General features: G+C 41.1%; 4 protein-coding genes across 4 annotated transcripts; 2 read left to right on the top strand and 2 right to left on the bottom strand.

Moving 5' to 3' along the window:
* Window positions 1-126: 126 nt before the first annotated feature.
* PXR1 (telomerase inhibitor) lies at window positions 127-969 on the bottom strand (the record flags this gene model as incomplete). Its single annotated transcript, XM_018133487.1, has 1 exon — window positions 127-969. One exon carries the CDS (start codon window positions 967-969, stop codon window positions 127-129), a length of 843 nt encoding a protein of 280 aa, XP_017988976.1.
* Window positions 970-1,302: 333 nt separating this feature from the next.
* Window positions 1,303-4,581, bottom strand: PSE1 (importin PSE1; the record flags this gene model as incomplete). Its single annotated transcript, XM_018133486.1, has 1 exon — window positions 1,303-4,581. One exon carries the CDS (start codon window positions 4,579-4,581, stop codon window positions 1,303-1,305), a length of 3,279 nt encoding a protein of 1,092 aa, XP_017988975.1.
* Window positions 4,582-4,943: 362 nt separating this feature from the next.
* On the top strand, window positions 4,944-7,040 carry AW171_hschr63977 (fungal specific transcription factor domain-containing protein; the record flags this gene model as incomplete). The annotated part of the gene is made up of 1 exon (XM_018133485.1): window positions 4,944-7,040. The coding sequence occupies one exon, from the start codon at window positions 4,944-4,946 to the stop codon at window positions 7,038-7,040; it is 2,097 nt and encodes a 698-aa protein (XP_017988974.1).
* Window positions 7,041-7,535: 495 nt separating this feature from the next.
* On the top strand, window positions 7,536-11,777 carry YOR1 (ATP-binding cassette transporter YOR1; the record flags this gene model as incomplete). The annotated part of the gene is made up of 1 exon (XM_018133484.1): window positions 7,536-11,777. The coding sequence occupies one exon, from the start codon at window positions 7,536-7,538 to the stop codon at window positions 11,775-11,777; it is 4,242 nt and encodes a 1,413-aa protein (XP_017988973.1).
* Between the last annotated feature and the right edge of the window lie 514 nt (window positions 11,778-12,291).

The following is a 12,291-nucleotide window of genomic DNA, read 5'->3' as shown; positions in this document are numbered from 1 at the left end:
TTGTAAGTAATAGTTAAGTATTTCTCATCTATGTTATTTTTTGTAATAAATTGTTCAAATTACAAATTATATGGTAGCCTTGCGCCAGAATTATTCTATCAGAGTGTTAGCGCTCTAGAATAAGTGCTATGATTTAGTAACCATAAAGATTTCTTTCAGTGCCTGAGAGTCCATGACAGCTGCACGCTTTTGTCTTATCCACTTCGACCGAACTGACAGTCTAGTACTTATTGAGCTAGGAACAATTGCAGCAGATTCTCTTGCCTCCAACATGCTTTCCGGAGTGACTGCTGTTTCAGAGTTATCTTTAGATCTTTTGACCTTCTTGGTTTTGTTATGCTCCAATTCATCAATATCATCGCTTTTGAGCTTCCTTTTCTCCTTCTTGTTCTTACTGTGTTTCTCTTTCTTCTCTTTCTTCTCCTTCTTCTCTTTCTTCTCCTTCTTCTCCTTCTTCTCCTTCTTCTCCTTCCTCTCCTTCTTTAAATCATTTCCGTCCCTATCACTAACATCCTCATCATGCCTATAATTGCTGTATGACTTTAAGGTTTTGGTTGCATTGTCCCAAGTACTGGCTAACACTTCACCTTTAACAAAATTAATACCCCATTTACCATTAATAATATCATATTTCCTCTGATTCTCGAGTTCATTCGAAACCTCGGTTTCCCTGCCATTCAATCTACCTAGAATTCTCTGAAACACGTCAAGACCAGCACATTCACCGCTATCAAATTCATCTTGCTTTTCTTTATTTTTCAATTTTGCTCCTAAACCAAGATTATCATCTTTTATAGATATTTTAATATTAGTAGACATCCCGTCAGAAACCAATCCCAAACTTTTTCCAGGTTTCCAGCCTTGCTTTTCCAAGTATTGATGACCGAACCTTCCTGTATCATTACTCCAAGCGGAATTTCTGGGATCCAAACCGAACCTTTGTTTGGTTCTAGTGGCAGCTAGACCCATTATGAAGTTTTTTTTTGATATAAATGAGATCCTAGACTTAGAATAAAGGCAGCAGGAACAGCAATTTCCAATATATGATCGATGAGATGTGTTTTTGTTGTATTGTAATTTTCATGTTGGTGATAAAAATTTTACATTTCTTTTCTTTGGCTTAACTATTAACAAATAATAGGGTAAAATCAAAGATACAAATATAATCGTCAACAGTGTCCGGGGTTATGTTCTGCATTATACAATTTTATACACACTAATAAATTTCACTATGCCAAGCGTGAGAAGTTGATGAAATGAACCAAGATTTACAATTTTATAGGATTACCCGTTTAACTTTTCTTAAGCAAACCACTTGCTAATGTCTTGCATGATTGAAGTTGGATATCTTTGAAAGTACCGCAACGCATCGTTTGATGGAAGTGTGCCGAGTAGTTTCTTTGTAGAGTCCACAACGGCACTTGCAGTCTTTCCTGATAAACTCTTCTGGTGTAAGGCTTGCACAATGTAATCTACAATATCTCCTATCTTCTCCTTTTCAACGACCGCTGCATTGTGAGAGTCTATCAATTGCGCTAAAAATCTGTAGTTGAATGCTGCGGCTTCCTCATCTTGGATGAATGGGAAGCATTTCAACCAACTGCTGACATAAGAGTCAAAGTTTGGAATACTGGAAGCAAAGGAGTGTAAAATCTTGGCGATAGCAGCAGCTGAGTTTTCGGTGGCGGAGACGTTATCCTCAGACTTAGCTTCTGGAATGGAGATAACCATCATCAAAGTGTCTAGAGAACTGATACAGACCTCACCGTATACGTTTGGGGCGTATTGAGCACATGAACCGATACAGTAGGCAGCCGCCTGGCGAACAGATGGTTCTGGAGAGACCAAAAATTCCTTTAATTTACCGACGAAGCCGTCCTTATACGCTGCACTATTGTCTCCACAGTATTGAATCATGTCCGAAATGGCGACTAATGCAAATAATATTAAAATGACTTCAGAATCCTGTAGGTAAGTGTGGATCAGAGGCCACAAGGTTTGGAAGTGGGTTACGTACATTCCGTTGGAAGATTGGAAAACTGCCGCAAGCGATTTGTTTATGACATCCAGTAGATCTTCATCCGTAAAGTCTTCGTAGTCTTCATCAACGTCTTCGTTGTACTCATCTTCTTGGCCGTGGCGTTGTTTAACCCTTTCGTAAACATCCGATAAATTCGCAGAAACACCTTTGGTATATTTCTCTAACTGGTCATTATTCAAACAATTCTCTCCCATAATTTTCAAACCGTCCAGCAAAGAAGTATGGTACATTTGAATGATCTCAGGCATAGGTTCGGAGATGATAGCATTGATTAATTTCGTTGAGGCTAATTCCCAAAGGGCCATGGTATTTGGATTTTGAGTACCAGTAGCAGAAACTAATGATGAGAACAAAACCGGGATGAGCCCTGCACCAGTAGCTCTGACTCCATCGTGTAGATAGAAGTCAAGAGACTTAATGGCTATCTCAGTCATAATTTCTGGAACATAACCAGCAAAGTAATTTTTTAAAATGGTTGCGTAAACCTGTAACAATTCCATTGCCGGAACCTTATCATCCAAAATGGATGTATGGATGGCGATATGTTTACCCTGTATCTGAACAACATCCCAATCAGAATACTGTTGAAAATTTTTGGCTTCCTCTTCATCAATTAAACTAACATCTTGACCTGCTTTCGCTGTCTCTAACAACGATGGTAGAACAATTGGTAAAAATGGAACGAAGTCCTCCCTGAGAATTCTACATATTCTACTCCAACCTTGTTCCAAGTATGTCTTAATCGGATCATCGTCTTCGATACCGTCATTTTGATATGAAATTAAAAGTTCAATTAATTCTTGAGAATGAACAGAAAATTTTTCCTTACCAACCGCTAAAGCAATTAAGGTGGCGCATTCCATACATTTACCTTTCAAAGTTCTATTTTCCTTACCGGTGTCAGTTTTCAACACGTTCAATAAAAGCGGCATTAATGTGTCGTAGTATTTAATGAACTTCTTTTCGGCAGCCTCCGCAATAAAAGCAATAGTAGTTAACGCTTGCTCTTGGACGTAGAGCTTTGAGCTTTGTAGAATAGACAATAAATTAGTCAACAGGCTATCCAAATAAGGCTCTAAAATTGTTTGCGTGGCATGTTCAGAGAAATTAACAAGCGCAGCTGCCGCGTGTGTTTGGACTCTATCAACTGATTGGCCAGTTAACTTGGAAATTAAAGCTGGCAGGATGTGTTCATGCGATGTTCTCTGGATTAGTGGCGCGAAGTCTGTAGATATCTGACCTAAAACATTACAACAACCATATTGGACTCTTGGATGGGAATCATTAATTAGGGGAATAACCATGTCCAAGATTTTTGGTATCTCACCAATTAAAACATCGCGACAACCTTCAGCTGCGGAGGACAAAGCCATTAAAGCCGCAAACCTTTCTCTCCACTCCGAAGAAGTGATCATTTGCTGCAAGTATTGGAATAGCGGAGGAGCTAAATACTTGCCGTTTAGTTTCAAAGCGACACGATCTAGTGCCTGACGGGCATTGTCATATGCGACTTCCTCATCGTCCTCTTCCACGTCGTCCGAATTCTGCCATTCTAAGGCTTGCTCATCGTCTATCGACACTTCAGTCATCATTAATAGGGTATCCATAATCAATGACTGCGCATAGGCTGGATTAGATTTACACATCTGTGGAGCACACTCAGAGAATACTGTTAATAGCTCCAAAGCTGTAGTTCTAGCAGCGGCTTCCAAATCCTTGTTCTTTATAACTATGTCAGTGAACTGAATCATCTGATCAAACATACTTTTGAACAACTTTGGTGCCAATTCAACAAGCTCAATCAACGACTCAAAAACTGCCGCCAAAGCATCGTCCTTATTATCCTCTAAAAATTTGGGCAAGCTATTTAGCAAGCTTGGCAATAGAACACCCAATTTTGACCAATGCACTTTGGGTAGCTGTTTGAAATACCCAACGAAAGCAGTAACGGCAGCAATTTTCACATTATCTTCAGTATCAGTAAACCCGCCTTCAAAGATAGGAAGCACATTATTAATCTCTATCGAATTAATCAAATGAGACACAGTGGTAAATACCCTAAAACTAGATTCTCTGAAATTCGGGTTGGGATTTCGTGTCGCTTCAAACAATGTCCGCAGAAGCTCAGGCCATTCTGGCAAATCTTCCTGCGCACACTCTGCAATCGCATCGGATAACTTATGCCTGATTCCGTTAGGCCGCTCAGAAACAAAACCCTTCAACAATGTAGCCCGTATCTGAGCTAGTGCCTCTGGAGTTATATGAGTGATATTTTTTGCAATTATAACCGTCTTTGAAGATGGAGGTGCTCTTAGCGCTAATTTCCTAAATAACACAGCAGATAAACTTGCCAAGGTCAGATCTTCAGAAAATGATGCCTGCTCCGCTAAAAATACAAGCAAAACCTGAATATTTTCCTCTGTAATCCATTGGGTATTCAATGTTTCCTCAGCCGCCGCGCGCACGTTGTTGTCAGATGAACCAAAACCATTAAGCAAGTTAATCAACGTATTGTTGATGTCGCTGGATAAAGCTGACATAGTCTTCAAATCCTAATACAGTGCCGTTGTATTGCTATCAATTTTGTTATTGTATCGATTTTTGTAACTTAGCTAAACTAACTAACAATAATTAACAAAGCTCACACAAAAACTGGCCGGGTCAATTTTTTTTTTAAATCAGTTTTCCTCCGGGTAACCCATTGATGAATGTCACTGTGGTTGAGCAAACGAGATCACTATAAACGTAAGAACACGTGCTCGCTTTCGGAGCGGAAGGCGTAATGTTTTAAAAGAGCAATCGTGTTTAAATAAGCAGGTCCCAATCTGTTCACTGAAATTGAAAGCGGATGAAAGTGGGATTTAAGCTGTAGCAGCATTCCATCCAGGGTTCTCAAAAGTGAATGTCGAATAAAGCAGAGCAGTTTAATAAGGTGGTGTCGAAGATTGATCGATTAGAGGCATATGTTGAGCAGATTGTGTCGATGCTTAACACTGGTGGGTCTGGCGGCCGAGGGAGGAAAAGGCGAACGCGATCGCATGACGGTGATGAGTTTAGTAAAAGACTGAACAAAGGCGAAGCTGCCAGTTGCTCATCTACGACTGGGGAAAAGGAAGAAGGATGTTCTGTTGAGTGGTCAGCGAGTGAAATGAGCGGTTCAGCGAGCCGAGATGGACTTCATGATGAGAGTTTAGTAGCTCTGGACGAGAGTGACCAGCCTGTGAGGTGGAATAGGGGATTTGTGAATGGCATTGGTTTAATGTCTTCCTATTCTGTTGTTTTTCCGCGAGGATTAGAATGGGTACACGAGCGAAGTGCTAACTCTGAAGCTGACATTGAACGGATTTCACAGTGGCAAGCGCATATTTCTAGTCGGAATCAAGTTGTTACCGCGAAGCCATCAGTCGAACAAAATCTCAGTAGCTCTACTGTGATGGGCTATATGTTAGAAATTTACAAGCGGTTCACTCCGTCGGAAGTTCTTCCTGTACATATACGAGACGTTGACGTTGACGCGCTCTATAAGAAACTCAGTGACGATGCTGCATCAATGAAGTCGTCAGAGCTTATGATTGTAAATATAATAAGCGCTTTAGTATGCCTTTTCTTAAGGTTGGGAACCATAAGTATGGAAACCGTATCGGATTTACTTATGGAGTTGCCGCCTCACCTCATACAGAAGTACGAGGAAGAGTTTGTGGGAACCTCTCTAAGCCTTGCTTATCGTGTGGCACTTGCATCGGAAGGTATGATCTCCATAAAGGCGATTGTCCATTTAATTATATACACAGGTCTCAGTGGTGCCATATATGCATCGTACTCCTTGATATCTGTTGCTGTACGTCTCTCGCAGGATTTAGGACTACATTCCGAGTCCACTTATACGACATTGAGTGAAGCTGACCTGGAAGAAAGACGGGGGGTTTGGTGGATGTGCCGGGCTATTGACTTGAGATTCTCGGTTATTCTTGGTAAGCCTCCTGTTGTGGCTACTTTTGACACCACAACCAAGCTACCGGAAAAGGATAAAACTTTCGAACTGCTCGAAAGGGTTTCCATCAAGTCAGCCGGCCACTCTAAAGAATACGATCCAGAATTTGCCGAGGATCTGTATGACACCATACTAAAGTCAAAAGGGTTTTTGTCCATAGCCGGACACTACCATGTCAAGCTCTGCACCTTAACCAGTCGAGTATACGCAGGTTTGTATGACTGTTCTACAGAATGCAATCCTAAACGTCAATATAGACGCATAAAAAGTATCCAGAGGGATCTAGAGGAACACCAATTATCACTACCGAAGTGCTGGCGCGATGGCAGACTTTTTCAAAGCTCAAATATGACCGGGAGCACTACCGAGGCTCAGGGTGTCTTGGTTATGGAAAATACAATTCTCCATCTACTAGATACACTACTGGTTCAAAGATGTAGATTCAAAGTTGAAAAATACCTTAAAGCCACTTCAAAGCTTTCGCATGAGCCTGAATACAAAGGCGTACAGTCATCCAGGAGAATACTAGAATTCACCATCGCCTTGGCTCAAAATTACCTCAATGTGGTGATAAGGGTTAATGCATGGGCATTCTTTGTCGTCTGCATTGACATTTTCTGCTTTTCACTTGCATTACAGAAAGACGAGTTTCAATTCGAGGGTGACATGAATTTGCTTCTCAACTTTCTGAATCGCGTGCACACAAGCTTAACTACACCTACACCTTTTACAGCACATGAAACAAACACGTTTCCAATGGAAATGACAACAGGAGACAATTTTACGAATCTTCTGAACAACTTTCTTTTCTTATTCGCTCGTTTAGTATCAATTATGAAAAATACCCTAGAAGCTCGAACGAGTAAAAAGTTACAGCTTAATTACGAATTTATCCTACAAAAATACAAAGAGCCTCCGATTCAACTGCCTAATAGCAACTTTGTCAACGCATTCGATTTCCTAAACCCAGGATTTGAGGATTGTGAGGCACTATTCGAGTATTTTTAAAAAATGCATCTGCATCTGCAATGTTATTTGTAATTACTAGAATGTAAATAAATAAGAGAAATTTAGTTATAAATAATCGGCCCAACAATATTACTGTTAGTGGATTATAGAGTCTTAGAGTAAGTCATCTTCTACTTGCCTAGACATATAAAAGGTTTTCTTCAAATAAAATTACTTCGGGATCCGCAATTTTCGCCGTTTGTTGTTAGTTTGTTTACAAGATTAACAACAATATGCGTTCGGTATACCTGGGGTGTTAAATTAAAAATACAAAAGATTACAAAGATTGCAGAATATATTATCAACTATCGGCAGCAGTTTTGTTTGCGAACGTGCAAAAACGTACCTCTTATTAGTAATCATGATAAAAAAATATATCCGATTCCTTTTTACTTAGCAATGTTGCAGCGATAACCAATTGCTATTAAAGTCTTACTAAATGTCCCTTTACAAACATTTTCCTCTTTCCAATAGTTGGTGCAAAACTATTCAGTTATGAAGACTGAAGGTTATAGTAATTCAGTTACCGAGACTGAAGCTCTCGAATATAAGGAAGGAGATGAACGTTTTACGGTAAGCGCTGCTACAGACTTCCTTAGTAAGGCTGATGAAGAAAGAATAAGTGCTTCAGGCATTTATCCTCAGAAACGGATTTTCAGGGCGGTGCATTCTAAGAAAATCCCGCCTGTACCAGATCCTTGTGAGAGGAAGGTATATCCAATGCGTCGTGCAAACCCGCTCTCTCGGTTGTTTTTCTTCTGGTTAATGCCCCTATTGAAGGTTGGCTACAGAAGGACATTGCAACCCAATGATTTGTGGGCAATTGACCCCAAGATGTCAGTAGAGTCCAATTACCGGATTTTTGACAAGCATTTATCGAAATATGTCGATGAAGCGCGTAATAAATATGCAAAAGAACACCCTGACGCATCTTGGGATGAGGTAGTAGCGAATGCAAAATTGAAGGATAAAGTTTTAATTAAAGCCCTATTTTGGACTTTCAAATGGCAGTATAGCCGTTCTATTTTTTACTGTGTTTTGGGTAGTATGTTAGGGACAATTCAGCCGCTACTTATGAAGCGTATTATAGAGGCGATCAACCCAGCTAACAATAGCATTGGGCCCGGGATAGGTTACGTTTTTGCATCGTCCATTGTTTTATTTACTTGTGGTGTGTTATTTAACCACTTTCTACATTTGTCTACGATTTCCGGTACGCAGGCAGTAGCTGTTTTAACGAAAGCGGTTATATCAAAAACCTTAAGATTGTCAGGAGCTGCTAGACATAAATGGTCTAGTGGAAAAATAATGTCAATGCTTAGTACCGATAGTTCACGGCTTGAATTTGGACTTGCATTCCAGCCGTTTTTATTCACTTTTTTCCCTAGTTTAATAATAACCGTGATCTATCTGTTATTGACTGTGGGACCGGTAGCTCTTGTTGGTATTGGAGTATTTTTGGTAATTGTAGTTTCCTTTGTTGCAGTGTTTCATATCATGCTGAAATTAAGAGTTGCCGCTAATACACAGACGGATGCGCGTGTTACAATTGTGAAGGATATTCTTAACAACATGCGTGTGTTAAAGTTCTACGCATGGGAAGACGCTTACGAGGAAAGTGTAAAAGATAAGAGAGAAAACGAGATAAAATACGTTAAGCGGATGCAGTACTTGAGAAATTTTCTGGATGCTGCAACAATTGCGGTACCAAGTTTTTCTGCCATGACAATCTTCTTGGTCATGTATAGAGTAGCCAATGATAGAAGAACAGCTGCGAATATGTTTTCGACTTTAGGTGCTTTCAATGCATTAAGTTTACAGCTATTTTTTTTGCCAATTGCGCTTAACACGGCAGCAGACTGTCTTGAATCTACAAGGCGTATCCAAGCCTTCCTGGAAGCTGAGGAGGTACCGGAAGGGAGTGCCGAAGATGATGTACAACTGCCTAGTGAAAAACATCCATCCTCTTCAAGTGCTTTGACGCTTGTTGCTGCTTCATTTGAATGGCCAAAATATGAAGATGAACAGGATAACTCATCTGAAAGTAGTAATTCCGTTATGAAAAAGTCAGAGATTACTTATTCAACAGAAAGTTTAGTAGATCTTTCTAAAAGTGGATTCCGTGGCTTTCATGATCTTAATTTGGAAATAAAGAAGGGTGAGCTAGTCTTCGTGGCTGGTGCTATTGGGGCAGGTAAGACCTCATTGTTGAATGCTCTAGCAGGGTTAATGACAAAAACAGCAGGATCACTTAATGTGAACGGTAATGTCCTATTCTGTGGCTACCCATGGGTTCAAAATGCAACTGTCCGTGAAAATGTTACTTTCGGCTCACCCTTTGACGAAGAACGGTATAAAGAAGTAATCAGAGCTTGTTCTTTGCGGAGCGATCTGGATACTTTTCCGGGAGGAGATTATACTGAAATTGGTGAGAGAGGAATAACATTATCTGGTGGTCAAAAGGCCCGTATTAATTTGGCAAGATGTGTCTACAAGGAAAGCGACATATATTTATTTGATGACATTTTCAGCGCGGTAGACTCACGCGTTGGTTCTCATATCATGGAAGAATGTATCATAAAAAGACTTCACAATAAGACTAGGATCATAGCGACGCATCAAATACATTTAGCAAAGGACGCGTCTAAGATAATATTTCTTGACAACGATGGCTCGGTTGAAGTTGGTACTATAGATGAGCTAAGAGCTTCTAACTCAAATTTTGCCAAATTGTTAGAACTATCTTCGGTTACCAAACATGATGAAAGTGAGCCCAAAGAAAAATGGCAACCTTTCAATTTAGAGGACGCGAAGGCAAATACCAGTAGCAAACTAATAAAAATGAAGTCAGCAGTCTCGGCTACTGACAGTTTATCAATGTTTGATGTTCACGACGATTTCGAAGCCAGGGGACGTTTAATTGAAGCGGAGGCTCGAGGAACGAACGGCATTCCATTCAGCGTTTATAAAAAGTACCTATTAGCTGGTACAAACGGCAAAGAGTTTTTTATGATACCATTGTTACTGATACTAATTGTTGTTACTACTTTCTTTTCCTTATTCTATTCCGTGTGGTTATCATACTGGTCCGATTACAGGTTTAGTGGACGTTCGGATGCTTTTTACATGGGATTATACTTCTGCTTTGTGATGTTAAACTTTATCGTATCAAATTGTGAATTTACTATGATCTGTTACATGGGACTGAATGCAGCTAAAAATCTGAATCTAAAAGCTTTTCACAGAGTTCTACACACCCCTGCTAGTTTTATAGATACAACTCCTATTGGGCGTATCCTAAATCGTTTCACAAAGGATACCGAGACCTTGGATAACGAAAGCACAATTTTCTTACGTCTAGTCATTTACCAGTTAACAAGGATTCTAGGTGTTGTGGTCTTATGTATAGTTTACATGCCATGGTTTGCCATAGCCGTCCCGTTCCTTGCATTAGCCTATGTGTTCATAGCAGATCACTTCCAGTGCTCTGCCCGAGAAGTTAAGAGGCTAGAAGCTACCGAGCGATCACTAGTGTACAACAGTCTGAATGAAGTCTTAGGTGGTGTGGACACGATCAAGGCATATCATGCAGAGGAGCGCTTCCTAAAAAAAACGGACTACTTTTACAATAAGATGTGTGAAGCCAGTTTTCCATTAGTGGCTTTGCAACGTTGGGTCGCAATATCTATCGATTTCGTTGCAACTTTATTTGCATTTATTATTGTCCTCCCCTGTATTACGCGCGCCGTTAATGTCTCTCCCGCGTCAGTAGGAGTGCTATTAGTTTACGTGTTAGGCTTACCTTCAGACTTTAACACTTTGTTACGTACGATGACGCAGTTAGAGCTTAACATGAACAGCGCGGAACGTATCATCGAATATGCAACAGATATTCCTCAGGAAGCTCCTTATCGTATCCCTGAACTGCAGCCACCCGACTCCTGGCCTGAATCAGCGGACATTAACTTCTCAGATGTCTCGTTTGCGTATAGGCCCGGTTTGCCCCTTGTACTACATGACTTTTCGATCCAAATTAGAAGCGGGGAGAAGATTGGCATTTGCGGTCGTACCGGGGCAGGGAAGTCTTCAATACTTTCCGCCCTATATCGATTAGTCGAATTGTACAAAGGAACCATCACGATAGGTGGCATTGATATTAGTAAGATCGGCTTATACGACTTACGTAGCCGGCTTTCAATCATCCCGCAGGACCCTGTACTGTTCCGCGGAACTATCCGGAAAAATCTTGATCCGTTTTCCGTCCACACTGACAAAGAACTATGGGATGCCCTGATCCGTTCGGGCGCAGTGGACGAAGCAGATGCACAAGATACAAGCCCAGATGCTCTAAGGCACAACAAGTTCCATCTTGATCAGCCAGTCTCCGAGGACGGTGGTAACTTCTCTGTCGGGGAGCGTCAATACATTGCTCTCGCGCGCACTTTAGTTAGACGCTCAAAAATCCTTATTCTCGACGAGGCCACATCGTCCGTAGATTTTCAGACCGACGCTAAAATCCAGGCACTTTTGGTCTCACAATTCGCAGATTCCACGGTGCTCTGTATTGCCCACAGGCTCAAAACCATCCTTTTCTATGACCGAATTTTAGTGTTGGATCAGGGCCGGGTAGCGGGTCTTGACACGCCGATTAACCTATACAACGAAAATTCCATCTTCCACGAAATGTGCGAGCGCTCGGGCATTAATGCCGATGATATAATCAACGCAGCCGCCTAAAAACCATGTCTTTGCCCCCCCCCACTTTTGCGCCTGTGTCGGCGGCGGGCGCATACACGTATCCTTGCGCCCTTCGGTCTGCCCGCCCCACAAAACGTGCTGTATCTGTGGTTATCTTCTGTCGCCGGAGTTGCACTGTGCCCAAGTGCCTGCGCACCCCGCCGCGCCCGGAATGCACGACGAAACCCCTGGCACTGCAAGATTGCCAGCCAGTTGATGGATTACTCCCATCTTCACCGGACGCTAAAATTCTTTCTTCAGGGGCCACCGTAATGTTTCCGTTTTAATTTCTGATGAAATAATTAAGTGGCAAAGGTTTCACATACGAGAAACACTTCTAATGATAAACACATAGGCGAAACATACGTTCAAGAGTATATAAGCGTTCCAAGTAGCATACCTAATGTTTAGTATCGGTGTCTAATTATATCAAGGATAAGAGTGGTGATCTGATTTTCCAAAATAACGCGAAGAAAGGAGAAACTGTGCTAATAACCGTAGGTGATTATTATTA

The sequence above is a fragment of the Eremothecium sinecaudum genome, chromosome VI (genome assembly GCF_001548555.1).
Source record: "Eremothecium sinecaudum strain ATCC 58844 chromosome VI, complete sequence".
Taxonomy (NCBI): Eukaryota; Fungi; Ascomycota; class Saccharomycetes; order Saccharomycetales; family Saccharomycetaceae; genus Eremothecium; species Eremothecium sinecaudum.
The sequence above is the reverse complement of the archived record's forward strand: the minus strand, read 5'-3'. Positions and strand labels throughout refer to the sequence as shown.